Source organism: Ranitomeya variabilis, chromosome 1 (assembly GCF_051348905.1).
Source record: "Ranitomeya variabilis isolate aRanVar5 chromosome 1, aRanVar5.hap1, whole genome shotgun sequence".
Lineage (NCBI taxonomy): Eukaryota > Metazoa > Chordata > Amphibia > Anura > Dendrobatidae > Ranitomeya > Ranitomeya variabilis.
The window spans coordinates 1,168,525,607-1,168,552,152 of NC_135232.1; the positions used below are offsets into that span (position 1 = coordinate 1,168,525,607).

The window sequence follows — 26,546 nt, forward strand, 5'->3', positions numbered from 1 at the left end:
GAATTTTTATTAATTACGATATTTTAGTCTAAACATCAGCTTTTCTCCTAAGACTTTTGGTGGGATGTACTCAATTTTGGTCTTGAATGAATTTGTTAAAAAATGTACTTTTTTTGGATGGGCAAAATAACAAATCTTGCTATCTTTTGCTATCAATTGCCCACGTGTGGCAGCAGCTGTAGTATGGCATCCCATAGAAAATGTTCATTTTGAAAGGAAACTAAAGGTTTTCTGACAAATCTATTGGAGTGTACTCTTTTATACTGAGCACTGTATATGCTATAGGTACTTTCACTGGTGTATTGCTAATCATTATTAATTTATTTGATGATTACTTTGTAATTTTGTATTGCGATCATTGATCCTCCGTACCTGAAATCTTCCTTTCTTGACCACTGTCACTTGTATATTTGTAATATGTAATAAAATATATTATTATATATCTTTAGTGTACTTAAATTACTGCTGTAAGGTCCTTTATAGGTTGCTCCATGGGAATGCATACGAATACTGCCTGACCACCATTACCAACAAGACACCTTTTCTAGCTCCAGACCCTTCAGTTGCTTCCAAACACTTTTATTTCTAGACCTCTCTGTTCTCCATACTCCACTGTCCTTCACTGTCCGTTGAAGGTACAACCCCCACCTCCAGATCCGTGTCTAGACTCCTTTGGTTATTTCAAGACCCCTGTCCCTTTAAGACATTCATCCTCTCCAGACTCCTGTGTGCTTTTATGGACCTTTCTTTTACTTTTAAGAACCCGCTTTCCTTTCAAGATATGTCTGTTTTTTTCTGAACCCCTCTGCCCATGTCTAAATTCCATCCAGCTTCAGACCCAGTCTCCACAAGGTCCCTCTGTCTTCACTTAGAACCTTGAATCCACTCCAAACTCATCTAATACTGTTACCTTCAGAACCCATGGCCAACTGTACACTCCTCTGCTCCTTCCGGACTCCACTTTCTCCCCATAGCTGTTTTCTTTCACACTTCTATGTGCCCTTCTACAGTCTCCTGTCTCCTTCAGACACCCTTGGTCCTTCTCTTGACCCTTTTGCCTCAGAAAACCTCAATCCCACTATCAGATTCCTCTGTCTCCTCTAGATCTCTATGTCCTCTTCCAGATTCCTCTGCCTCCTCTATACACCTATGATTCTTTCCACATTCCTTTGTCCCCTCCGGACCCTCAATCCCACTATCAGATTTCTATGTCTCCTCTAGATCTCTATGTCCTCTTCCAGATTCCTCTGTCTCTCCTAGATCTGTATGCCATCTTCCGGATTTCTCTGTCTCCTCAACACACCTATCACACTTTCCACATTCCTTTGTCCCCTCCAGACCCTCAATCCCATTATCAGATTCCGTGGTCTCCTCTAGATCTCAATGGCCTCTTCCAGATTCCTCTGTCTCCTCTAGATCTCTATGCCATCTTCTGGATTCCTCTATCTCCTCTATACACCTATGATTCTGTCCACATTCCTTTGTCCCCTCCGGATCCCTCAATGCCACTATCAGATTCCTCTGTCTCCTCTAGGTCTCTATGTCCTCTTCCGGATTCCTCTGCCTCCTCTATACACCTATGATTTTTTCCACCTTCCTTTGTCCCCTCCAGGCTCTCAATCTCACTATCAGATTCCTCTGTCTCCTCTAGATCTCTAGGTCCTCCTCCAGATTCCTCTGTCTCCTCTAGATCTCTATGCCATCTTCCAGATTCCTCTGTCTCCACTAGATCTCTATGTCCTCTTCCGGATTCCTCTGTCTCCTCTATACACCTATTATTCTTTCCACATTCCTTTGTCCCCTCCAGATCCTCAATCTCACTATCAGATTCCTCTGTCTCCTCTAGTTCTCTGTGTTCTCTTCCACTTTGCTCTATCTCCTCTATACACCTATCTTTTCACATTCCTTTGTCCCCTCCGGACCCTCAATCCCACTATCAGATTCATCTGTCTCCTCTAGATCTCTATGTCCTGTTCCAGATTCCTCTGTCTCCTCTATACATTTATTATTCTTTCCATTATCAGATTCCTCTGTCTCCTCTAGATCTCTATGTCGTCCTCCAGATTGTTCTGTCTCTTCCAGACTCCTCTTTCCACCCCCATCCAGATATCTATGGCTCCATAGACCACTCCTTCTAAACAAAGCACAAATTATCTTCCCTCAGGGTCCCCTGTTACTTCCAGACAACTATCATCTCTAGAGTACTTTGCCTCCTTTCTCCTCCTTCTCAATTGACATTGCAAAGCTGCCGTCACAAGAAAGTATGAATATAACAATGACAGAAGTGGCTACTATTTTGGGACAGTCCTACCTGCTCTCTAGATGTTACAAGGCCTCTTACCTGGGGGGCCTGATTTATAATCCCTTCTTATGGAAGGGGACAGTTGGTTTTTCTGTTTGAATGATGTAAGGTTCATGTTTTTCAGCTTCTTCTTTTGTTGTGAAGTCTTTGATGGCTGCTGAATACCTTTTCCTTTTGCTTTGTCTTGGCTATTTTTTGTGTAGACGTCATTCTCCGAGGGTTTGTTGTTCTTGTCTACTAATACAGATGTGCCATAAGCTCTCACTGGCTTTGTAGGGATCACACTCACTGTCATTGGGGTAATTGTTTCTTTTTCTGTTGGTACATCTGGTTCATCATTGGAAAAAGCTTTGTTACTGGCAGTCTTGTCAATGTGGGGTGAACTGTCTAGATGAAGCAAGGGATTCACCAAAACTGAGTTGTATTCTTGACTTGGGTGAGCAATCACTCTACTCGAAGGTTGTACCGATGTCTGTTCTATGCCAACTGGACTGGAATTCTCCCTTTTCTGTGGAGTACTTGTCTCTAAAGGTACTGAGCTAATTTGAGTTGTTAATGAGCCCAGCTTCGAGGTTGTTGCTTCAGTAACTATCACTGACAGTGTTGATTCTGGAACCGTCTCTGATTTTGTTGAATCTGGGTTAAGCTCTGATTTTGTTGGTTCTGGAACCTGTTCATGTTGGGTTGCCTGTTGAACAAGCTCTGATTGTGTTGGTTCTGGGTCCAGCTGTGATTGTGTTGGTTCTGGGTCCAGCTGTGATAGTGTTTGCTCTGGGACTAGTTGTGATAGTGTTGGTTCTGGGTCCAGCTGTGATGGTGTTGGTTCTGGGTCCAGCTGTGATGGTGTTTGCTCTGGGACTAGTTGTGATGGTGTTGGTTCTGGGTCCAGCTGTGATGGTGTTGGTTCTGGGTCCAGCTGTGATGGTGTTGGTAATGGGTCCAGCTGTGATGGTGTTGGTTCTGGGTCCAGCTGTGATAGTGTTGGTTCTGGGTCCAGCTGTGATAGTTTTGGTTCTCGGTTCTGCTGTGATGGTGTTAGTTCTGGAACCAGCTGTGATGGTGTTAGTTCTGGATCCAGCTGTGATGATGTTGGTTCTGGATCCATCTGCAATGGTGTTGTTTCTGGCTCCAGCCGTGATGGTGGTATGTCTGATATGAGCGCTGGTTGAGCTGTGCTGGTTTCCTCCTCATCTAAGCTTGTATCTAGTCATAAGTAAAGAGAATCTCATAGGGTAACCAGCAACAGTGAAAACTTCTGTAATAGTAAAAAACAATATCATGCAATCGTGATTTAGAAATAAAACCTTCAGCTTTATCTTTCTTCACTGGACAGAGGACAAAGTATTTTAATACTGTACTGAGGACTGAGGCCGTTTTTCCCATCCTTTCCATATTCCATGGGTGATACTGTTTGTATTGTGGTCTCCGTTCGTTTATTTGAATATTTGGTAAAATATATAAATTCCCTCCTGTATGTTGCTGGACAGGATCACCACCAATAACTGCAGGGCTGTTGCCAGTATGGCATGGCCAAAATTAATCCTACGCTTTCATTTCCCTGTAAGATGATGCTTGAGAGGTGACTGGTTAGTTTGTTCTACTCACTTACAGAGCACCATTAATTCCACAGCTCTTCACAGACATTATCATCGCTGTCCCCATTGGGGCTCACAATCTAAATTCCCTATCAGAGTGTCTTTGGAGGGTGGGAGAATACACAGGGAGAAGATACAAACTCCTTGGTTGGGTTTGAACCCAGGAGCCCAGTGCTGCAAAGCAATAGTACTAACCACTGAGCCATCGTGCTGCCTTGAGAGCGACTAGATGGTGCATCACTGGACCACCATGGAAAGAGTTCCTTCCCACCATCTGACACAAGCATTCTCTTCTCTCCATTTCTGAGGGATTTTTTGCCTTTAAGTGGTGACTGAGACATCATCTAAGAGGTTGCAATAGTACAAGGGGGAATAAAATGAAGTAATGTGCCACATAAGGTATGGATAGTGACCCCGATGACTGGCACTTAGTCATCTGGGCTACAACCAATTTACTCATAAAGCCTCATTTCATTCTCCCCTTGTGCCATGGCGGTCTGTTTGATGAAGGTCTGATGTTTGAGACCAAAACATTACATTTCAATCATTTGGATCTCTTTGTCTTTGCATTATTCATGGAGTGGTGTCCTATCCGAGCACCCATCATCACAGAATCACATATATCCTACTTGAAAATCATCTAAGCTTATTGGAGTCTGACTTTTTGTAGACATGGGATCTATGTACACAGGAGTAGAGTTATTCATCATCTCTTTCATCTTAGACAACCCGACAGATTGATCGTCCTGATCCTGTGCAGCAAGGATGGGTCTGAGTTCATCCGATCCTCCTCTGTTCTTCTCCATTTCTGAGGAACCTGAATAGATAGGAGATAATGCCGATGGTAGGCCTTATGTCCGAGGGGAAAACGCCTCACTTACTGCTCATCCTCTGTCATGTACAGCACAATATAAGGCTAGAGAAAAAGTTGTGGAGCACCTTAACACTTATGTATGAAGGAGGTTGGGGAGGGTGCAATTCATTCATGCCAGCGTGAAGGAGGAGAAGGTGGGACATCACCAGAAAGTAGGATCGAGCAACTACGGTGAAGCTGGAGAAGATACTAGCTAACATTTCTAATGTGCCTCCATAAAAAATGTGAGAGTGCCTCAATAACAGTGTTATGGAGACATAGACAGACACAATATCAGTTTCAGTGTACCCCCATAAAATGTTTCAGACTACCCCAACAGCAGTATCAAAGTTCCCCCATAACCGCTGTTGAGGTGCCCTAGGTTCCCCCATAAGAAGCTGCTAATTGCTGACATTAACTCTGTCAGTTATATTAATATCCTCCTGGGGTGCCTGACTACATGAGCATTCAGTGGAAAGGTCCAGAAGATCCCTAGAGGGGTCCATATACTGAACGGCTAGTAAGTGACAAATGAGCTGTGTGCACAGGACCAGGTCAGGAAAAGCTTTTCTCCTGGATTTAGCTTGTGTCCCAACTTACTGACACAAAACAGAGACCTTGACCATGAAAAAAAAGTGAAAGTTTCAGAAAGTTACATAAGTCTGAAGGATCAGAGTTACACCGCAGGTGAAAAGAATGCCTGCGCCAGCACTGCCCAATGCCTGATCCAGGCCGGAGCCATATCGTGACCCTGAGGATCCAGAACACACACGAAGAAGTGTTATCATACTAATGCTGGGAGGTGGGAACACTGCCGAAAAATGCTGCAGCAGCCCATGGTCTACCTAGCTGGAATATCACAACAGGTGTGCTAAAGGTAAATGGGATTAAAGGTTTCAATTTTTTGTTTTTCATTTTTTGTTTTTCAAGCCCAATTATCTCCCCTACTTGCCAAAAAGCCATAGCACAGAACGGGGCTGCCACTAGGAATTTTGGAGCCCCATACTTGGAAAATTTTCGAGGCCCCCTTGAGACTCCACCCAGGCTCCATCCCAGCTTCGCCTCCATCCCTCGAACTGTCCACAGTCCCACTGTCCTCTCTCCTGGGAAAACTCCACTTCTCAACTATCACACATTAACAATTCCCATCACCAGATCACACATATAGCCCGCAGCTTTTGTTTTGGCCAAAAGATTTTTTAATCCGCCACCACGACAAGGTTGACTCTTTTAGCCGAGCTCTACTATACTGTAACCTATCAAACATTTGTTAAAATATCCAATACAATTTAGGTATATTTTCATTTATTTTTAAATTTTTAAAATGACCAATAATACCACATACAAGGGACAAATAGCACCATACCATGACCAGACACCATATTACCATGACATAGTGACCTATAATACCACATACAAGGGACAAATACCACGACACCATGTCCAGATCACATATTACCACCACAGTGACCGAATAATATCACATACAAGGAACAAATACCGCCACACCATGATCAGACCACATATTACCACCACATAGTGACCTATAAAACCACATACAAGGAACAAATACCGCCACACCATGATCAGACCACATATTACCACCACATAGTGACTGACTACTGCAATACTGATCATTAATTAAAAAAAATACTAGTATCACCATCATCTGCCCCATGTCTCCATCCTGCACCATGTCTCTATCCTGCCCCATGTCTCCATCCTGCCCCATGTCTCAATCCTGCACCGTGTCCCTATCCTGCCCCCATGTCTCCATCCTGCACTGTATCTCCATCCTGCCCCATGTCTCCATCCTGCACCATGTCTCTATCCTGCCCCCATGTCTCCATCCTGCCCCATGTCTCCATTCTGCCCCGTGCCTCCATCCTGCACCGTGTCTCCATCCTGCACCGTGTCTCCATTCTGCCCCCGTGTCTCCATCCTGCCTCGTGTCTCCATTCTGCCCCATGTCTCCATCCTGCCTCGTGTCTCCATTCTGCCCCCTGTCTCCATCCTGCACCGTGTCTCTATCCTGCCCCCATGTCTCCATCCTGCACCGTGTCTCCATCCTGCCCCATGTCTCCATCCTGCACCATGTCTCTATCCTGCCCCCATGTCTCCATCCTGCCCCATGTCTCCATTCTGCACCGTGTCTCCATCCTGCACCGTGTCTCCATCCTGCCCCATGTCTCCATTCTGCCCCATGTCTCCATTCTGCCCCATGTCTCCATCCTGCACGTGTCTCCATTCTGCCCCCTGTCTCCATCCTGCACCGTGTCTCTATTCTGCCCCCATGTCTCCATTCTGCCCCCTGTCTCCATCCTGCACCGTGTCTCTATCCTGCCCCTGTGTTTCCATCCTGCCTCGTGTCTCCATTCTGCCCCGTCTCCATCCTGCACCGTGTCTCTATTCTGCCCCATGTCTCCATTCTGCCCCCGTGTCTCCATCCTGCCTCGTGTCTCCATTCTGCCCCATGTCTCCATCCTGCCTCGTGTCTCCATTCTGCCCCGTCTTCATCCTGCACCGTGTCTCCATCCTGCCCCATGTCTCCATCCTGCACCATGTCTCTATCCTGCCCCCATGTCTCCATCCTGCCCCATGTCTCCATTCTGCCCCGTGTCTCCATCCTGCACCGTGTCTCCATCCTGCACCGTGTCTCCATCCTGCACCGTGTCTCCATCCTGCCCCATCTCCATTCTGCCCCATATCTCCATTCTGCCCCATGTCTCCATCCTGCACCGTGTCTCCATTCTGCCCTGTCTCCATCCTGCACCATGTCTCCATCCTGCCCCATGTCTCCCATTCTGCCCCGTGTCTCTATCCTGCCCCCATGTCTCCATCCTGCCTCGTGTCTCCATTCTGCCCCCCGTCTCCATCCTGCACCGTCTCTATTCTGCCCCATGTCTCCATTTCGCCCCATGTCTCCATTTCGCCCCATGTCTCCATCCTGCACCATGTCTCTATCCTGCCCCTGTGTCTCCATCCTGCCTCGTGTCTCCATTCTGCCCCCGTGTCTCCCATCCTGCCCCTGTGTCTCTATTCTGCCCCTGTGTCTCTATCCTGCCCCCATGTCTCCATCCTGCACCATGTCTCTATCCTGCCCCCGTGTCTCCATCCTGCCCAATGTCTCCATCCTGCCCCCATGTCTCCATCCTGCACCGTATCTCCATTCTGCCCCGTCTCCATTCTGCCCCATGTCTCCATTCTGCCCCATGTCTCCATTCTGCCCCCGTGTCTCCATTGTGCCCCCCGTGTCTCCATTGTGCCCCGTGTCTCCATTGTGCCCCGTGTCTCCATTCTGCCCCATGTCTCCATTCTGCCCCCTTGTCTCCATCCTGCCTCGTGTCTCCATTCTGCCCCATGTCTCCATTCTGCCCCATGTCTCCATTCTGCCCCCTTGTCTCCATCCTGCCTACTTGTCTCCATCCTGCATTGTGTCTCCATCCTGCACCGTGTCTCTATCCTGCCCCCATGTCTCCATTCTGCCCCATGTCTCCATTCTGCCCATTGTCTCCATTCTGCCCCATGTCTCCATTCTGCCCTATGTCTCCATTCTGCCCCCTTGTCTCCATCCTGCCCCATGTCTCCATCCTGCCCCCATGTCTCCATCCTGCACCGTGTCTCCATCCTGCCCCATCTCCATTCTGCCCCATATCTCCATTCTGCCACCTGTCTCCATCCTGCACCGTGTCTCCATTCTGCCCCGTCTCCATCCTGCACCGTCTCTATTCTGCCCCATGTCTCCATTTCGCCCCATGTCTCCATCCTGCACCATGTCTCTATCCTGCCCCTGTGTCTCCATCCTGCCTCGTGTCTCCATTCTGCCCCCTGTCTCCATCCTGCACCATGTCTCTATCCTGCCCCTGTGTCTCCATCCTGCCTCGTGTCTCCATTCTGCCCCCCGTCTCCATCCTGCACCGTCTCTATTCTGCCCCATGTCTCCATTTCGCCCCATGTCTCCATCCTGCACCATGTCTCTATCCTGCCCCTGTGTCTCCATCCTGCCTCGTGTCTCCATTCTGCCCCCGTGTCTCCATCCTGCACCATGTCTCTATCCTGCCCCTGTGTCTCCATCCTGCCTCGTGTCTCCATTCTGCCCCCTGTCTCCATCCTGCACCATGTCTCTATCCTGCCCCCATGTCTCCATCCTGCCTCGTGTCTCCATCCTGCACCGTCTCTATTCTGCCCCATGTCTCCATTTCGCCCCATGTCTCCATCCTGCACCATGTCTCTATCCTGCCCCTGTGTCTCCATCCTGCCTCGTGTCTCCATTCTGCCCCCGTGTCTCCCATCCTGCCCCTGTGTCTCTATTCTGCCCCTGTGTCTCTATCCTGCCCCCATGTCTCCATCCTGCACCATGTCTCTATCCTGCCCCCGTGTCTCCATCCTGCCCAATGTCTCCATCCTGCCCCCATGTCTCCATCCTGCACCGTATCTCCATTCTGCCCCGTCTCCATTCTGCCCCATGTCTCCATTCTGCCCCATGTCTCCATTCTGCCCCCGTGTCTCCATTGTGCCCCCCGTGTCTCCATTGTGCCCCGTGTCTCCATTGTGCCCCGTGTCTCCATTCTGCCCCATGTCTCCATTCTGCCCCCTTGTCTCCATCCTGCCTCGTGTCTCCATTCTGCCCGTCTCCATCCTGCACCGTGTCTCCATTCTGCCCCCATGTCTCCATTCTGCCCCATGTCTCCATTCTGCCCATTGTCTCCATTCTGCCCCATGTCTCCATTCTGCCCTATGTCTCCATTCTGCCCCCTGTCTCCATCCTGCCCCATGTCTCCATCCTGCCCCCATGTCTCCATCCTGCACCGTGTCTCCATTCTGCCCCATGTCTCCATTCTGCCCATTGTCTCCATTCTCCCCCTTGTCTCCATCCTGCCTCGTGTCTCCATTCTGCCCCCTGTCTCCATCCTGACCCTGTGTCTCCATCCTGCACCGTGTCTCTATCCTGCCCCCATGTCTCCATCCTGCACCGTGTCTCCATTCTGCCCCATGTCTCCATTCTGCCCCATGTCTCCATTCTGCCCCGTGTCTCCATTCTGCCCCATGTCTCCATTCTGCACCGTGTCTCCATTCTGCACCGTGTCTCCATCCTGCACCGTGTCTCCATCCTGCACCGTGTCTCCATCCTGCACCGTGTCTCCATCCTGCACCGTGTCTCCATCCTGCCCCTGTGTCTCTATTCTGCCCCTGTGTCTCTATCCTGCCCCCGTGTCTCCATCCTGCACCATGTCTCTATCCTGCCCCAGTGTCTCCATCCTGCCTCGTGTCTCCATTCTGCCCCGTGTCTCCATCCTGCCCCCATGTCTCCATCCTGCCCGTGTCTCCATCCTGCCTCGTGTCTCCATTCTGCCCCGTCTCCATCCTGCACCGTGTCGCTATTCTGCCCCATGTCTCCATTCCGCCCCATGTCTCCGTCCTGCACCGTGTCTCTATCCTGCCCCCATGTCTCCATCCTGTCCCATGTCTCCATTTTGCACCATGTCTCTATCCTGCCCCCAGTTCTCCATCCTGCCCCATGTCTCCATTCTGCCCCATGTCTCCATCCTGCACCGTGTCTCTATCTTGCCCCCATGTCTCCATCCTGTACCGTGTCTCCATCCTGCACCATGTCTCCATTCTGCCCCCGTGTCTCCATTGTGCCCCGTGTCTCCATTCTGCCCCCTTGTCTCCATCCTGCCTCGTGTCTCCATTCTGCCCCCTGTCTCCATCCTGCCCCATGTCTCCATTCTGCCCCTGTGTCTCTATCTTGCCCCCATGTCTCCATCCTGCACCATGTCTCTATCCTGCCCCCCTGTCTCCATCCTGCACCTGTGTCTCCATCCTGCCTCGTGTCTCCATTCTGCCCCCGTCTCCATCCTGCACCGTATCTCCATTCTGCCCCATGTCTCCATTCTGCCCCCTTGTCTCCATCCTGCATTGTGTCTCCATCCTGCACAGTGTCTCCATCCTGCACCATGTCTCCATTCTGCCCCCGTGTCTCCATTGTGCCCCGTGTCTCCATTCTGCCCCATCTCTCCATTCTGCCCCATCTCTCCATTCTGCCCCCTTGTCTCCATCCTGCCTCGTGTCTCCATTCTGCCCCCTGTCTCCATCCTGCCCCATGTCTCCATCCTGCACCGTGTCTCTATCCTGCCCCCATGTCTCCATCCTGCACCGTGTCTCCATCCTGCACCGTGTCTCCATCCTGCCCCTGTGTCTCTATTCTGCCCCTGTGTCTCTATCCTGCCCCCATGTCTCCATCCTGCCTCGTGTCTCCATTCTGCCCCCGTCTCCATCCTGCACCGTGTCTCCATCCTGCCCCATGTCTCCATCCTGCCCCCATGTCTCCATCCTGCCTCGTGTCTCCATTCTGCCCCATGTCTCTATTCTGCTCCATGTCTCCAATCTGCCCCCTGTCTCCATCCTGCCCCCATGTCTCCATCCTGCCTCGTGTCTCCATTCTGCCCCCTGTCTCCATCCTGCACCGTGTCGCTATTCTGCCCCATGTCTCCATTCCGCCCCATGTCTCCGTCCTGCACCGTGTCTCTATCCTGCCCCCATGTCTCCATCCTGCCCCATGTCTCCATTCTGTCCAATGTCTCCATTTTGCACCATGTCTCTATCCTGCCCCCAGTTCTCCATCCTGCCTCGTGTCTCCATTCTGCCCCATGTCTCCATTCTGCTCCCTTGTCTCCATCCTGCACCGTGTCTCTATCCTGCCCCCATGTCTCCATTGTGACCCGTGTCTCCATTGTGCCCCGTGTCTCCATTCTGCCCCATGTCTCCATTCTGCCCCCTTGTCTCCATCCTGCCTCGTGTCTCCATTCTGCCCCCTGTCTCCATCCTGCCCCATGTCTCCATCCTGCACCGTGTCTCTATCCTGCCCCCATGTCTCCATTCTGCCCCATGTCTCCATTCTGCCCCATGTCTCCATTCTGCCCCATGTCTCCATTCTGCACCGTGTCTCCATCCTGCACCGTGTCTCCATCCTGCACCGTGTCTCCATCCTGCACCGTGTCTCCATCCTGCACCGTGTCTCCATCCTGCCCCTGTGTCTCTATTCTGCCCCTGTGTCTCTATCCTGCCCCCATGTCTCCATCCTGCACCATGTCTCTATCCTGCCCCCTGTCTCCATCCTGCACTGTGTCTCTATTCTGCCCCCTGTCTCCATCCTGCACCGTGTCTCTATCCTGCCCCCATGTCTCCATCCTGCACCGTGTCTCCATCCTGCCCCCATGTCTCCATCCTGCACCGTATCTCCATTCTGCCCTGTCTCCATTCTGCCCCCGTGTCTCCCATCCTGCATTGTGTCTCCATCCTGCACCGTGTCTCCATCCTGCCCCCATGTCTCCATCCTGCCCGTGTCTCTATCCTGCCTCGTGTCTCCATTCTGCCCCATGTCTCTATTCTGCCCCATGTCTCCAATCTGCCCCCTGTCTCCATCCTGCCCCCATGTCTCCATCCTGCCTCGTGTCTCCATTCTGCCCCGTCTCCATCCTGCACCGTGTCGCTATTCTGCCCCATGTCTCCATTCCGCCCCATGTCTCCGTCCTGCACCGTGTCTCTATCCTGCCCCCATGTCTCCATCCTGTCCCATGTCTCCATTTTGCACAATGTCTCTATCCTGCCCCCAGTTCTCCATCCTGCCCCATGTCTCCATTCTGCCCCCTGTCTCCATTCTGCCCCATGTCTCCATCCTGCACCGTGTCTCTATCCTGCCCCCATGTCTCCATCCTGCACCGTGTCTCCATTCTGTCCCATGTCTCCATTCTGCCCATTGTCTCCATTCTGCCCCATGTCTCCATTCTGCCCTATGTCTCCATTCTGCCCCCTTGTCTCCATCCTGCATTGTCTCCATCCTGCACCGTGTCTCCATCCTGCACCATGTCTCCATTCTGCCCCCGTGTCTCCATTGTGCCCCGTGTCTCCATCCTGCCCCATGTCTCCATCCTGCACCGTGTCTCTATCTTGCCCCCATGTCTCCATCCTGCACCGTGTCTCCATCCTGCACCATGTCTCTATCTTGCCCCCATGTCTCCATCCTGCACCATGTCTCTATCCTGCCCCTGTGTCTCCATCCTGCCTCGTGTCTCCATTCTGCCCCCGTGTCTCCCATCCTGCCCCTGTGTCTCTATTCTGCCCCCTGTCTCTATCCTGTCCCCATGTCTCCATCCTGCCTCGTGTCTCCATTCTGCCCCCTGTCTCCATCCTGCACCATGTCTCTATCCTGCCCCCATGTCTCCATCCTGCCTCGTGTCTCCATTCTGCCCCCTGTCTCCATCCTGCACCATGTCTCTATTCTGCCCCCGTGTCTCCATCCTGCACCGTGTCTCTATTCTGCCCCTGTGTCTCTATCCTGCCCCCATGTCTCCATCCTGCCTCGTGTCTCCATTCTGCCCCTTGTCTCCATCCTGCACCATGTCTCTATCCTGCCCCCGTGTCTCTATCCTGCCCCCATGTCTCCATCCTGCCTCGTGTCTCCATTCTGCCCCTCGTCTCCATCCTGCACCGTGTGTCCATCCTGCCCCATGTCTCCATCCTGCCCCATGTCTCCATCCTGCCCCCATGTCTCCATCCTGCACCGTATCTCCATTCTGCCCCATGTCTCCATTCTGCCCCATGTCTCAATTCTGCCCCATGTCTCCATTCTGCCCCCATGTCTCCATTCTGCCCCCATGTCTCCATCCTGCATTGTGTCTCCATCCTGCACTGTGTCTCCATCCTGCACTGTGTCTCCATCCTGCCTCGTGTCTCCATTCTGCCCCCGTGTCTCTATTCTGCCCCACGTTTCCATTCTGCCCCCTGTCTCCATCCTGCACCATGTCTCTATCCTGCCCCCATGTCTCCATCCTGCCTCGTGTCTCCATTCTGCCCCCGTCTCCATCCTGCACCGTGTCTCTATTCTGCCCCATGTCTCCATTCTGCCCCCTGTCTCCATCCTGCACCATGTCTCTATCCTGCCCCCATGTCTCCATCCTGCCTCGTGTGTTGTGAATTTGGTTTTTGGGCTCCCCCGGTGGTCACTGGTGGTACTGGACTTGTGTGCTTCACTTTCTCTGTTCACCTGTTTCCATCAGGATATGGGAGTATCCTATTTAGCCTTGCTGCTCAGTTATTCTAGTGCCGGCCATCAATGTAACCAGAGCCTTTCTGTTGCATGTTCCTGCTTCTAGACTACTATCAGCTAAGTTGGACTCTAGTCCTAAGTTTGTTTTGCATTTTTGTTCCAGTTCACAGTTATGTTATTTTTCTGTAGCTGGAAGCTCTTGTGGGCCGAAATTGCCACTCCGGTGTCATGAGTTGACACATGAGTCTTAAAGTAATTTCGGGATGGTATTTTAATAGGGTTTTCAGCTGACCGTGAAGCTCCCTATTGTATCTTCTTGCTATCTAGTAAGCGGACCTCGCTTTGCTGAACCTACCTTCATACTGCGTATGTCTTTTCCTCTGAACTCACCTTCAATATATGTGGGGGGCTCCTGTCTCCTTTTTGGGGGAATTTCCCTAGAGGTAAGCCAGGTCTGTCTTTTCCTCTATTAGGGTTAGTTAGTCCTCCAGCTGGCGCTAGGCGTCTAGGGATAAAACGTAGGTACGTCACCCGGCCACTGTTAGTTGTGTGGTAGGTTTAGCTCACGGTCAGCTCGAGATTCCATCACCCAAGAGCTAGTCTGTTATTTAAGTTCTCTGACGTTCCCTTGCCATTGGGAACCATGACAGTATGGCCGGCCAAGGGTTAAAACCGTTGGCAGAAGAAAGGAGAGAAAAAGAAGTCTGCAGATTTTTATTTTTTTTTTCCTCTGAGCTTGCTCTATAGTTGACTTAGTTGCATTTCTGCTCTAATTGCAGCCTTTGTCTCTCTCTCTCCTTCTAATCCTTGAATGGCTCTGATCTCACCTGATTAAAATGGATCCTCAGAGTTTGGCTACAGGTTTGAATAATCTTGCTACGAAGGTTCAAAATTTACAGGATTTTGTTATTCATGCTCCTATATCTGAACCTAGAATTCCTATACCAGAATTTTTCTCCGGGGATAGATCTCGTTTCCTGAATTTCAAAAATAATTGTAAATTATTTCTTTCCCTGAGATCTCGCTCCGCTGGAGATCCCGCACAGCAGGTTAGGATAGTAATTTCCTTGCTGCGGGGCGACCCTCAAGACTGGGCATTTGCATTGGCACCCGGGGATCCTGCGTTGCTCAATGTGGATGCGTTTTTTCTGGCTTTGGGGTTGCTTTATGAGGAACCTAACTTAGAGATTCAGGCTGAAAAAGCCTTGATGGCCCTATCTCAAGGGCAAGATGAAGCTGAAATATACTGCCAAAAATTTCGTAAATGGTCTGTGCTTACTCAGTGGAATGAGTGCGCCCTGGCGGCGAATTTCAGAGAGGGTCTCTCTGATGCCATTAAAGATGTTATGGTGGGGTTCCCTGCACCTACAGGTCTGAATGAGTCCATGACAATGGCTATTCAGATTGATCGGCGTTTGCGGGAGCGCAAACCTGTGCACCATTTGGCGGTGTCTTCTGAGAAGGCTCCAGAAAATATGCAATGTGATAGAATTCTGTCCAGAAGCGAACGGCAGAATTTTAGGCGAAAAAATGGGTTGTGCTTCTATTGTGGTGATTCAACTCATGTTATATCAGCATGCTCTAAACGTACAAAAAAGGTTGATAAGTCTATTTCAATTGGCACCTTACAGTCTAAGTTTATTCTGTCTGTGACCTTGATTTGTTCATTATCGTCAATTACCGCGGATGCCTATGTCGACTCTGGCGCCGCTTTGAGTCTAATGGATTGGTCCTTTGCCAGGTGCTGTGGGTTTGATCTAGAGCCTCTGGAAGTTCCTATACCTCTGAAGGGTATTGACTCTACACCATTGGCTAGTAATAAACCACAATACTGGACACAAGTGACTATGCGTATGAATCCAGACCATCAGGAGATGATTCGCTTCCTTGTGTTGTACAATCTACATGACGTTTTGATGCTCGGATTACCATGGTTACAGTCTCATAACCCAGTCCTTGACTGGAAAGCAATGTCTGTGTTAAGCTGGGGATGTCAGGGGGCTCATGGGGACGTACCTTTGGTTTCCATTTCGTCATCTATTCCCTCTGAGATTCCGGAATTTTTATCTGATTATCGTGATGTTTTTGAGGAGCCTAAGCTTGGTTCACTACCTCCTCACAGAGATTGCGATTGTGCCATAGATCTGATTCCGGGCAGTAAATTTCCAAAGGGTCGTTTATTTAATCTATCTGTACCTGAACATGCTGCTATGCGAGAATATATTAAGGAGTCCCTGGAAAAGGGACATATTCGTCCTTCTTCATCTCCCTTAGGAGCCGGTTTTTTCTTTGTATCTAAAAAAGATGGCTCTTTGAGGCCGTGTATTGATTATCGACTCTTGAATAAAATTACAGTCAAATATCAGTATCCTCTGCCACTGCTGACTGATTTGTTTGCTCGAATAAAAGGGGCTAAGTGGTTCTCTAAGATTGATCTCCGTGGGGCGTATAATTTGGTGCGAATTAAGCAGGGGGATGAGTGGAAAACCGCATTTAATACGCCCGAGGGCCATTTTGAGTATTTAGTAATGCCTTTTGGTCTTTCAAATGCCCCTTCAGTCTTTCAGTCCTTTATGCATGACATTTTCCGTGAATATTTGGATAAATTTATGATCGTGTATCTGGATGATATTTTGATTTTTTCGGATGACTGGGATTCTCATGTCCAACAGGTCAGGAGGGTTTTTCAGGTTTTGCGGGCTAATTCCTTGTGTGTGAAGGGTTCTAAGTGTATTTTTGGGGTTCAAAAGATTTCTTTTTTGGGGTACATTTTTTCCCCCTCTTCCATTGAGATGGATCCTGTCAAGGTTCGGGCTATTTGTGATTGGACGCAACCTTCTTCTCTTAAGAGCCTTCAGAAATTTTTGGGCTTTGCTAATTTTTATCGTCGATTTATAACTGGTTTTTCTGATGTTGCTAAACCTTTGACTGATTTGACCAAAAAGGGTGCTGATGTTGCTGATTGGTCCCCTGCTGCTGTGGAGGCCTTTCGGGAGCTTAAGCGCCGCTTTTCTTCCGCCCCTGTGTTGCGTCAGCCTGATGTTACTCTTCCTTTTCAGGTTGAGGTCGATGCTTCCGAGATCGGAGCTGGGGCGGTCTTGTCGCAGAAAAGTTCCGACTGCTCCGTGATGAGACCTTGTGCGTTCTTTTCTCGAAAATTTTCGCCCACCGAGCGAAATTATGATATTGGTAATCGGGAGCTTTTGGCTATGAAGTGGGCTTTTGAGGAGTGGCGTCATTGGCTTGAGGGGGCTAGACATCAGGTGGTGGTATTGACCGATCACAAGAATTTGATTTATCTTGAGTCTGCCAGGCGCCTGAATCCTAGACAGGCGCGCTGGTCGTTGTTTTTCTCTCGGTTTAATTTTGTGGTCTCATACTTACCAGGTTCTAAAAATGTGAAGGCGGATGCCCTTTCTAGGAGTTTTGAGCCTGATTCCCCTGGTGATTCTGAACCTACAGGTATCCTTAAGGATGGGGTGATATTATCTGCTGTTTCCCCAGACCTGCGACGGGCTTTGCAGGAGTTTCAGGCGGATAGACCTGATCGTTGCCCGCCTGGTAGACTGTTTGTTCCTGATGATTGGACCAGTAGAGTCATCTCGGAGGTTCATTCTTCTGTGTTGGCAGGTCATCCCGGGATCTTTGGTACCAGGGATTTGGTGGCTAGGTCCTTCTGGTGGCCTTCCCTGTCTCGAGATGTACGAGTTTTTGTGCAGTCTTGTGATGTTTGTGCTCGGGCCAAACCTTGTTGTTCTCGGGCTAGCGGATTGTTGTTATCTTTGCCTATTCCGAAGAGGCCTTGGACTCACATCTCTATGGATTTTATTTCTGATCTCCCTGTTTCTCAGAAAATGTCTGTCATCTGGGTGGTGTGTGACCGTTTTTCAAAGATGGTTCATTTGGTGCCCTTGCCTAAGTTGCCTTCCTCATCCGAGTTGGTTCCTCTGTTTTTTCAAAATGTGGTTCGCTTGCATGGTATTCCGGAGAATATCGTTTCTGACAGGGGGACCCAGTTCGTGTCTAGATTTTGGCGGGCGTTCTGTGGTAGGATGGGCATTGATTTGTCTTTTTCGTCTGCGTTCCATCCTCAGACTAATGGCCAGACTGAGCGAACTAATCAGACCTTGGAGACTTATTTGAGGTGTTTTGTGTCTGCGGATCAGGATGACTGGGTTGCCTTTTTGCCGTTGGCGGAGTTTGCCCTCAATAATCGGGCTAGTTCTGCCACTTTGGTTTCTCCTTTCTTTTGCAATTCGGGGTTTCATCCTCGTTTTTCTTCCGGTCAGGTGGAGTCTTCGGATTGTCCTGGAGTGGATACTGTGGTGGATAGGTTGCATCGGATTTGGGGACAGGTGGTGGACAATTTGGAGTTGTCCCAGGAAAAGACTCGGCATTTTGCTAACCGCCGTCGTCGTGTTGGTCTTCGTCTTCGTGTTGGGGACTTGGTGTGGTTGTCTTCTCGTTTTGTCCCTATGAGAGTTTCTTCTCCTAAGTTTAAGCCTCGGTTCATCGGCCCGTATAAGATTTTGGAGATTCTTAACCCCGTGTCCTTTCGATTGGACCTCCCAGCATCTTTTTCTATCCATAATGTCTTCCATCGGTCATTATTGCGCAGGTATGAGGTACCGGTTGTGCCTTCCGTTGAGCCTCCCGCTCCGGTGTTGGTTGAGGGTGAATTGGAGTACGTTGTGGAGAAGATCTTGGACTCCCGTGTTTCCAGACGGAAACTTCAGTATCTGGTCAAGTGGAAGGGCTACGGTCAGGAGGATAATTCTTGGGTGACAGCCTATGATGTTCATGCCTCTGATTTGGTCCGTGCCTTTCATAGGGCTCATCCTGATCGCCCTGGTGGTTCTTGTGAGGGTTCGGTGCCCCCTCCTTGAGGGGGGGGTACTGTTGTGAATTTGGTTTTTGGGCTCCCCCGGTGGTCACTGGTGGTACTGGACTTGTGTGCTTCACTTTCTCTGTTCACCTGTTTTCATCAGGATATGGGAGTATCCTATTTAGCCTTGCTGCTCAGTTATTCTAGTGCCGGCCATCAATGTAACCAGAGCCTTTCTGTTGCATGTTCCTGCTTCTAGACTACTATCAGCTAAGTTGGACTCTTAGTCCTAAGTTTGTTTTGCATTTTTGTTCCAGTTCACAGTTATGTTATTTTTCTGTAGCTGGAAGCTCTTGTGGGCCGAAATTGCCACTCCGGTGTCATGAGTTGACACATGAGTCTTAAAGTAATTTCGGGATGGTATTTTAATAGGGTTTTCAGCTGACCGTGAAGTTCCCTATTGTATCTTCTTGCTATCTAGTAAGCGGACCTCGCTTTGCTGAACCTACCTTCATACTGCGTATGTCTTTTCCTCTGAACTCACCGTCAATATATGTGGGGGGCTTCTGTCTCCTTTTTGGGGGAATTTCCCTAGAGGTAAGCCAGGTCTGTCTTTTCCTCTATTAGGGTTAGTTAGTCCTCCGGCTGGCGCTAGGCGTCTAGGGATAAAACGTAGGTACGTCACCCGGCCACTGTTAGTTGTGTGGTAGGTTTAGCTCACGGTCAGCTCGAGATTCCATCACCCAAGAGCTAGTCTGTTATTTAAGTTCTCTGACGTTCCCTTGCCATTGGGAACCATGACACTCGTGTCTCCATTCTGCCCCCTGTCTCCATCCTGAACCGTGTCTCTATTCTGCCCCATGTCTCCATCCTGCCCCATGTCTCCATCCTGCACCGTGTCTCCATCCTGCACCGTGTCTCCATCCTGCACCGTGTCTCCATCCTGCACCGTGTCTCCATCCTGCACCGTGTCTCCATCCTGCACCGTGTCTCCATCCTGCACCGTGTCTCTATCTTGCCCCCATGTCTCCATCCTGCACCGTGTCTCCATCCTGCCCCATGTCTCCATTCTGCCCCCATGTCTCCATCCTGCTTTGTGTCTCCATTCCGCCCCATGTCTCCATCCTGCACCGTGTCTCCATCCTGCACCGTGTCTCCATCCTGCACCGTGTCTCTATCTTGCCCCCATGTCTCCATCCTGCACCGTGTCTCCATCCTGCCTCGTGTCTCCATTCTGCCCCCCTGTCTCCATCCTGCACCGTGTCTCTATTCTGCCCCCTTGTCTCCATTCTGCCCCCATGTCTCCATCCTGCCTCGTGTCTCCATTCTGCCCCCTGTCTCCATCCTGCACCGTGTCTCCATCCTGCACCGTGTCTCCATCCTGCACCGTGTCTCCATCCTGCACCGTGTCTCCATCCTGCACCGTGTCTCCATCCTGCACCGTGTCTCTATCTTGCCCCCATGTCTCCATCCTGCACCGTGTCTCCATCCTGCCCCATGTCTCCATTCTGCCCCCATGTCTCCATCCTGCTTTGTGTCTCCATTCCGCCCCATGTCTCCATCCTGCACCGTGTCTCCATCCTGCACCGTGTCTCCATCCTGCACCGTGTCTCTATCTTGCCCCCATGTCTCCATCCTGCACCGTGTCTCCATCCTGCCTCGTGTCTCCATTCTGCCCCCCTGTCTCCATCCTGCACCGTGTCTCTATTCTGCCCCCTTGTCTCCATTCTGCCCCCATGTCTCCATCCTGCCTCGTGTCTCCATTCTGCCCCCTGTCTCCATCCTGCACCGTGTCTCTATTCTGCCCCATGTCTCCATCCTGCACCGTATCTCCATTCTGCCCCATGTCTCCATTCTGCCCCCTTGTCTCCATCCTGCACCGTGTCTCCATCCTGCACCGTGTCTCCATCCTGCACCGTGTCTCCATCCTGCACCGTGTCTCCATTGTGCCCCCCGTGTCTCCATTGTGCCCCGTGTCTCCATTCTGCCCCATGTCTCCATTCTGCCCCCTTGTCTCCATCCTGCCTCGTGTCTCCATTCTGCCCCCTATCTCCATCCTGCCCCATGTCTCCATCCTGCACCGTGTCTCTATCCTGCCCCCATGTCTCCATCCTGCACTGTGTCTCCATTCTGCCCTATGTCTCCATTCTGCCCTATGTCTCCATTCTGCCCTATGTCTCCATTCTGCCCTATGTCTCCATTCTGCCCCCTTGTCTCCATCCTGCACCGTGTCTCCATCCTGCACCGTGTCTCTATCTTGCCCCCATGTCTATATCCTGCACCGTGTCTCCATCCTGCACCGTGTCTCCATCCTGCACCGTGTCTCCATCCTGCACCGTGTCTCTATCTTGCCCCCATGTCTCCATCCTGCACCGTGTCTCCATCCTGCACCGTGTCTCCATCCTGCCCCATGTCTCCATTCTGCCCCATGTCTCCATCCTGCCCCATGTCTCCATCCTGCACCGTGTCTCCATCCTACACCGTGTCTCCATCCTGCACCGTGTCTCTATCTTGCCCCCATGTCTCCATCCTGCACCGTGTCTCCATTCTGCCCCATGTCTCCATTCTGCCCCCTGTCTCTATCCTGCCCCCAGTTCTCCATCCTGCCCCATGTCTCCATTCTGCCCCCTTGTCTCCATCCTGCATTGTGTCTCCTGTTATGACCCCAATGGCAGAGGGTCTCAGAAATAAATACCAAGTCTGCAAACAAAAAAACCCAGCTCATAGGGCAGTGGTAACTGGGCTGACCGTATATCTAATCCTAGCACCACAAATAGCAGCAGCCGGGGAACGTGCCTACGTTGGTTCTAGACGTCTCGCGCCAGCCGGAGAACTAACTAACCCTAGAAGGGAAAAGATAGACCTTTCTTGCCTCCAGAGAAAAGACCCCAAAAGTTGGATACAAGCCCCCAACAAATAATAACGGTGAGGTAAGAAGAAAAGACAAACGTAAGAATGAACTAGGTATTTAGCAAAGAGAGGCCCACTGACTAATAGCAGAATATAGTAAGATGACTAATACGGTCAGCAAAAACCCTATCAAAATTTCCACGCTGGATATTCAAGAACCCCCGAACCGTCTAACGGCCCGGGGGGAGAATACCAGCCCCCTAGAGCTTCCAGCAAAAACAGGAATCACATTTAGTATAAGCTGGACAAAAAATAAGAGCAATGCAAATAACCAAAAAACAAGGAAGCAGGACTTAGCTTAATTTTGCAAGAACCAGGATCAGCAGACAGGAGCAAACAGAAAGGTCTGATTACAACGATGCCAGGCACCATACTGAGAATTCAGGAAGTTAATATAGCAACACCCCTGGACTAACGACCCAGGTGGGTGCCAAACTGAGGAAAGACAATCCCAGAGTCATATCACTAGTGACCACAAGAGGGAGCCAAAAAAAGTCTAATTCACAACAGTACCCCCCTTTAAGGAGGGGTCACCGAACCCTCACCAAGACCACCAGGGCGATCAGGATGAGCAGCGTGAAAGGCCCAAACTAAATCGGCCGCATGCACATCAGAGGCAACCACCCAGGAATTATCCTCCTGACCATAGCCCTTCCACTTGACCAGATACTGAAGCCTCCGCCTGGAGAGACGAGAATTCAAGATCTTCTCCACCACGTACTCCAACTCGCCCTCAACCAACACCGGAGCAGGAGGCTCAACAGAAGGAACCACAGGTACAACGTACCGCCGCAACAAAGACCTATGGAACACGTTGTGAATGACACCGGAAGATCCAAGCGAAAGGACACAGGATTAAGGATTTCCAATATCTTGTAAGGACCGATGAAGCGAGGCTTAAATTTAGGAGAGGAGACCTTCATAGGAACAAATCGAGAAGACAGCCATACCAAATCCCCAACATGAAGTCGGGGACCCACACCGCGGCGGCGGTTGGCAAAACGCTGAGCCTTCTCCTGTGACAACTTTAAGTTGTCCACCACATGATTCCAAATCTGCAACCTATCCACCACAGAATCTACCCCAGGACAATCAGAAGGCTCCACATGTCCCGAGGAAAAACGAGGATGGAAACCAGAGTTGCAGAAAAATGGCAAAACCAAAGTAGCGGAACTAGCCCGATTATTAAGGGCAAACTCAGCCAACGGCAAGAAGGTCACCCAATCATCCTGATCTGCAGAAACAAAACACCTCAAATAAGCCTCCAGAGTCTGATTAGTTCGCTCCGTTTGTCCATTAGTCTGAGGATGAAAGGCAGAAGAAAACGACAAATCAATGCCCATCTTAGCACAAAAGGATCGCCAGAACCTGGAAACAAACTGAGATCCTCTGTCAGACACGATATTCTCAGGAATGCCGTGTAAACGAACCACATTCTGAAAGAACAAAGGAACCAGATCGGAAGAGGAAGGCAGCTTAGGCAAAGATACCAAATGGACCATCTTGGAAAAGCGATCACATACCACCCAGATGACAGACATGCCCTGAGACACCGGAAGATCTGAAATGAAATCCATGGAAATGTGAGTCCAAGGCCTCTTCGGGACAGGCAAGGGCAAGAGCAACCCGCTGGCACGAGAACAGCAAGGCTTAGCTCGAGCACAAGTCCCACAGGACTGCACAAATGACCGCACATCCCGTGACAAGGAAGGCCACCAAAAGGACCTAGCCACCAAATCTCTAGTGCCAAAAATTCCCGGATGCCCTGCCAACACCGAGGAATGAACCTCGGAAATGACTCTGCTGGTCCACTTATCAGGAACAAACAGTCTGTCAGGTGGACAAGAGTCAGGTCTACCAGCCTGAAATCTCTGCAACACACGTCGCAAATCCGGAGAAATGGCTGACAAGATTACTCCCTCTTTAAGAATACCAACTGGTTCTGCGACTCCAGGAGAGTCAGGCACAAAGCTCCTTGAAAGAGCATCAGCCTTCACATTCTTTGAACCTGGTAAATACGAGACCACAAAGTCAAAACGGGAGAAAAACAATGACCAGCGGGCCTGTCTAGGATTCAGGCGTTTAGCAGACTCGAGATACATCAGATTTTTGTGATCAGTCAAGACCATCACACGATGCTTAGCACCCTCGAGCCAATGACGCCACTCCTCAAATGCCCACTTCATGGCCAGCAACTCCCAATTGCCAACATCATAATTCCGCTCAGCAGGCGAAAACTTCCTAGAGAAAAAAGCACATGGTCTCATTACAGAGCAACCAGGGCCTCTCTGCGACAAAACGGCCCCTGCCCCAATCTCAGAAGCATCCACTTCAACCTGAAAGGGAAGTGAGACATCAGGCTGGCACAAAACAGGCGCTGAAGTAAACCGGCGCTTCAACTCTTGGAAAGCTTCCACGGCTGCAGGAGCCCAGTTAGCAACATCAGAACCTTTCTTGGTCATATCCGTCAAAGGTTTAACAACGCTAGAAAAATTAGCGATAAAACGACGGTAGAAGTTAGCAAAACCCAAGAACTTCTGAAGACTCTTAACTGACGTGGGTTGAGTCCAATCATGAATAGCTCGGACCTTGACTGGGTCCATCTCCACCGCAGAAGGGGAAAAAATAAAACCCAAACAGGGAACCTTCTGTACTCCAAAGAGACACTTTGAGCCCTTAACAAACAAAGCATTCTCACGCAAGACCTGAAACACCATCCTGACCTGCTCTACATGCGAGTCCCAATCATCAGAAAAAACCAGAATATCATCCAGATAAACAATCATAAATTTATCCAGATACTTCCGGAAAATATCATGCATAAAGGACTGAAACACTGAAGGAGCATTAGAGAGCCCAAAAGGCATCACCAAGTACTCAAAATGACCTTCGGGCGTATTAAATGCAGTTTTCCATTCATCTCCCTGCTTAATGCGCACAAGGTTGTACGCACCACGAAGATCTATCTTGGTGAACCACTTGGCACCTTTAATCCGGGCAAACAAGTCCGACAACAGAGGCAAAGGATACTGAAATTTAACAGTGATTTTATTCAGAAGCCGATAGTCAATACAAGGTCTCAAAGATCCGTCCTTCTTGGCCACAAAAAAGAATCCCGCACCAAGAGGGGAAGAGGATGGACGGATATGCCCCTTCTCCAGAGATTCCTTGATATATGAACGCATTGCGGTATGCTCAGGTACAGACAGATTAAATAGTCTTCCCTTAGGAAATTTACTACCTGGAATCAAATCTATAGCGCAGTCACAGTCCCTATGAGGAGGCAGAGCACTGGACCTGGACTCGCTGAATACATCCTGAAAATCAGACAAATACTCAGGAACTTCCGAAGGAGTAGAGGAAGCAATAGACACCGGTGGGGAATCACCATGAATTCCCTGACAGCCCCAACTTGACACAGACATTGCCTTCCAATCCAAGACTGGATTATGGGTCTGTAACCATGGTAGACCCAAAACGACCAAATCATGCATTTTATGCAGAACAAGAAAACGAATCACCTCCCGATGTTCAGGAGTCATACACATGGTTACCTGTGTCCAAAACTGCGGTTTATTTTCCACCAATGGCGTAGCATCAATACCTCGAAGAGGGATAGGATTTACCAATGGCTCAAGAACAAAACCACAGCGCCTGGCAAATGACAGATCCATAAGACTCAGAGCAGCACCCGAATCCACAAACGCCATAACAGAGTAGGAAGACAAAGAGCAAATTAAAGTCACAGACAAAATAAATTTAGGTTGCAAATTACCAATGGCGACAGGGCTAACAACCCTTGTTAGGCGTTTAGAGCATGCTGATATAACATGTGTAGAATCACCACAGTAAAAACACAACCCATTCTGACGTCTATGATTTTTCCGTTCATTTCTAGTCAGAATTCTATCACATTGCATTAAATCAGGTGTTTGTTCAGACAACACCACCAGAGGATTAGCGGTTTTGCGCTCCCGCAAACGCCGGTCAGTTTGAATAGCCAGCGCCATGGAATCATTCAGACTTGTAGGAATGGAGAAACCCACCATCACATTCTTAATGGCTTCAGAAAGGCCATTTCTGAAATTTGCGGCCAGAGCACACTCATTCCACTGAGTAAGCACGGACCATTTCCGAAATTTTTGGCAATACACTTCAGCTTCATCCTGGCCCTGAGAAATAGCCAGCAAGGCTTTTTCTGCCTGAATTTCAAGATTGGGTTCCTCGTAAAGCAATCCGAGCGCCAGAAAAAACGCATCAATATTCGCCAATGCCGGATCTCCTGGCGCTAGCGAGAAAGCCCAATCCTGAGGGTCGCCCCGCAAGAAAGAGATAACAATTTTAACTTGCTGAGCTGAGACTCCAGACGAACGGGGTCTCCGAGATAGAAACAATTTACAATTATTCCTGAAATTCCTAAACTTAAATCGGTCTCCAGAGAACAGTTCAGGAATAGGTATTTTAGGTTCAGACATTGGACTACTGGTAACAAAATCTTGTATGCCCTGCACACGAGCAGCAAGCTGGTCCACACTTGTAATCAAAGTCTGGACATTCATGTCTGCAGCAAGCATAAGCCACTCAGAGGTAAAGGGGAGGAAGAAAGAGAGGAAAAAAAAAAAAAAAAAACCTCCTTTCTTATTATCCCACTTCTGCAATGCATTAAACATTCAATGTTGGCCTGGCATACTGTTATGACCCCAATGGCAGAGGGTCTCAGAAATAAATACCAAGTCTGCAAACACAAAAAACCAGCTCATAGGGCAGTGGTAACTGGGCTGACCGTATATCTAATCCTAGCACCACAAATAGCAGCAGCCGGGGAACGTGCCTACGTTGGTTCTAGACGTCTCGCGCCAGCCGGAGAACTAACTAACCCTAGAAGGGAAAAGATAGACCTTTCTTGCCTCCAGAGAAAAGACCCCAAAAGTTGGATACAAGCCCCCAACAAATAATAACGGTGAGGTAAGAAGAAAAGACAAACGTAAGAATGAACTAGGTATTTAGCAAAG

At 49.7% G+C, this 26,546-nt stretch overlaps 1 protein-coding gene across 1 annotated transcript in view; it reads right to left on the minus strand.

Annotated features, from left to right (window-relative positions):
* Window positions 1–1,459: 1,459 nt before the first annotated feature.
* The window catches only part of LOC143801352 (uncharacterized), a 102,306-nt gene continuing 77,219 nt past the window's right edge, over window positions 1,460–26,546 (minus strand). The window contains exons 2-3 of the mRNA XM_077281242.1: window positions 2,342–3,505; window positions 1,460–1,881 (exon numbers count right to left, since the gene is read on the minus strand). Of these exons, the coding sequence (XP_077137357.1) occupies window positions 1,460–1,881; window positions 2,342–3,407 (1,488 nt within the window). The 5' untranslated portion in view covers window positions 3,408–3,505. The remainder of the gene's footprint in view (window positions 1,882–2,341; window positions 3,506–26,546) is intronic.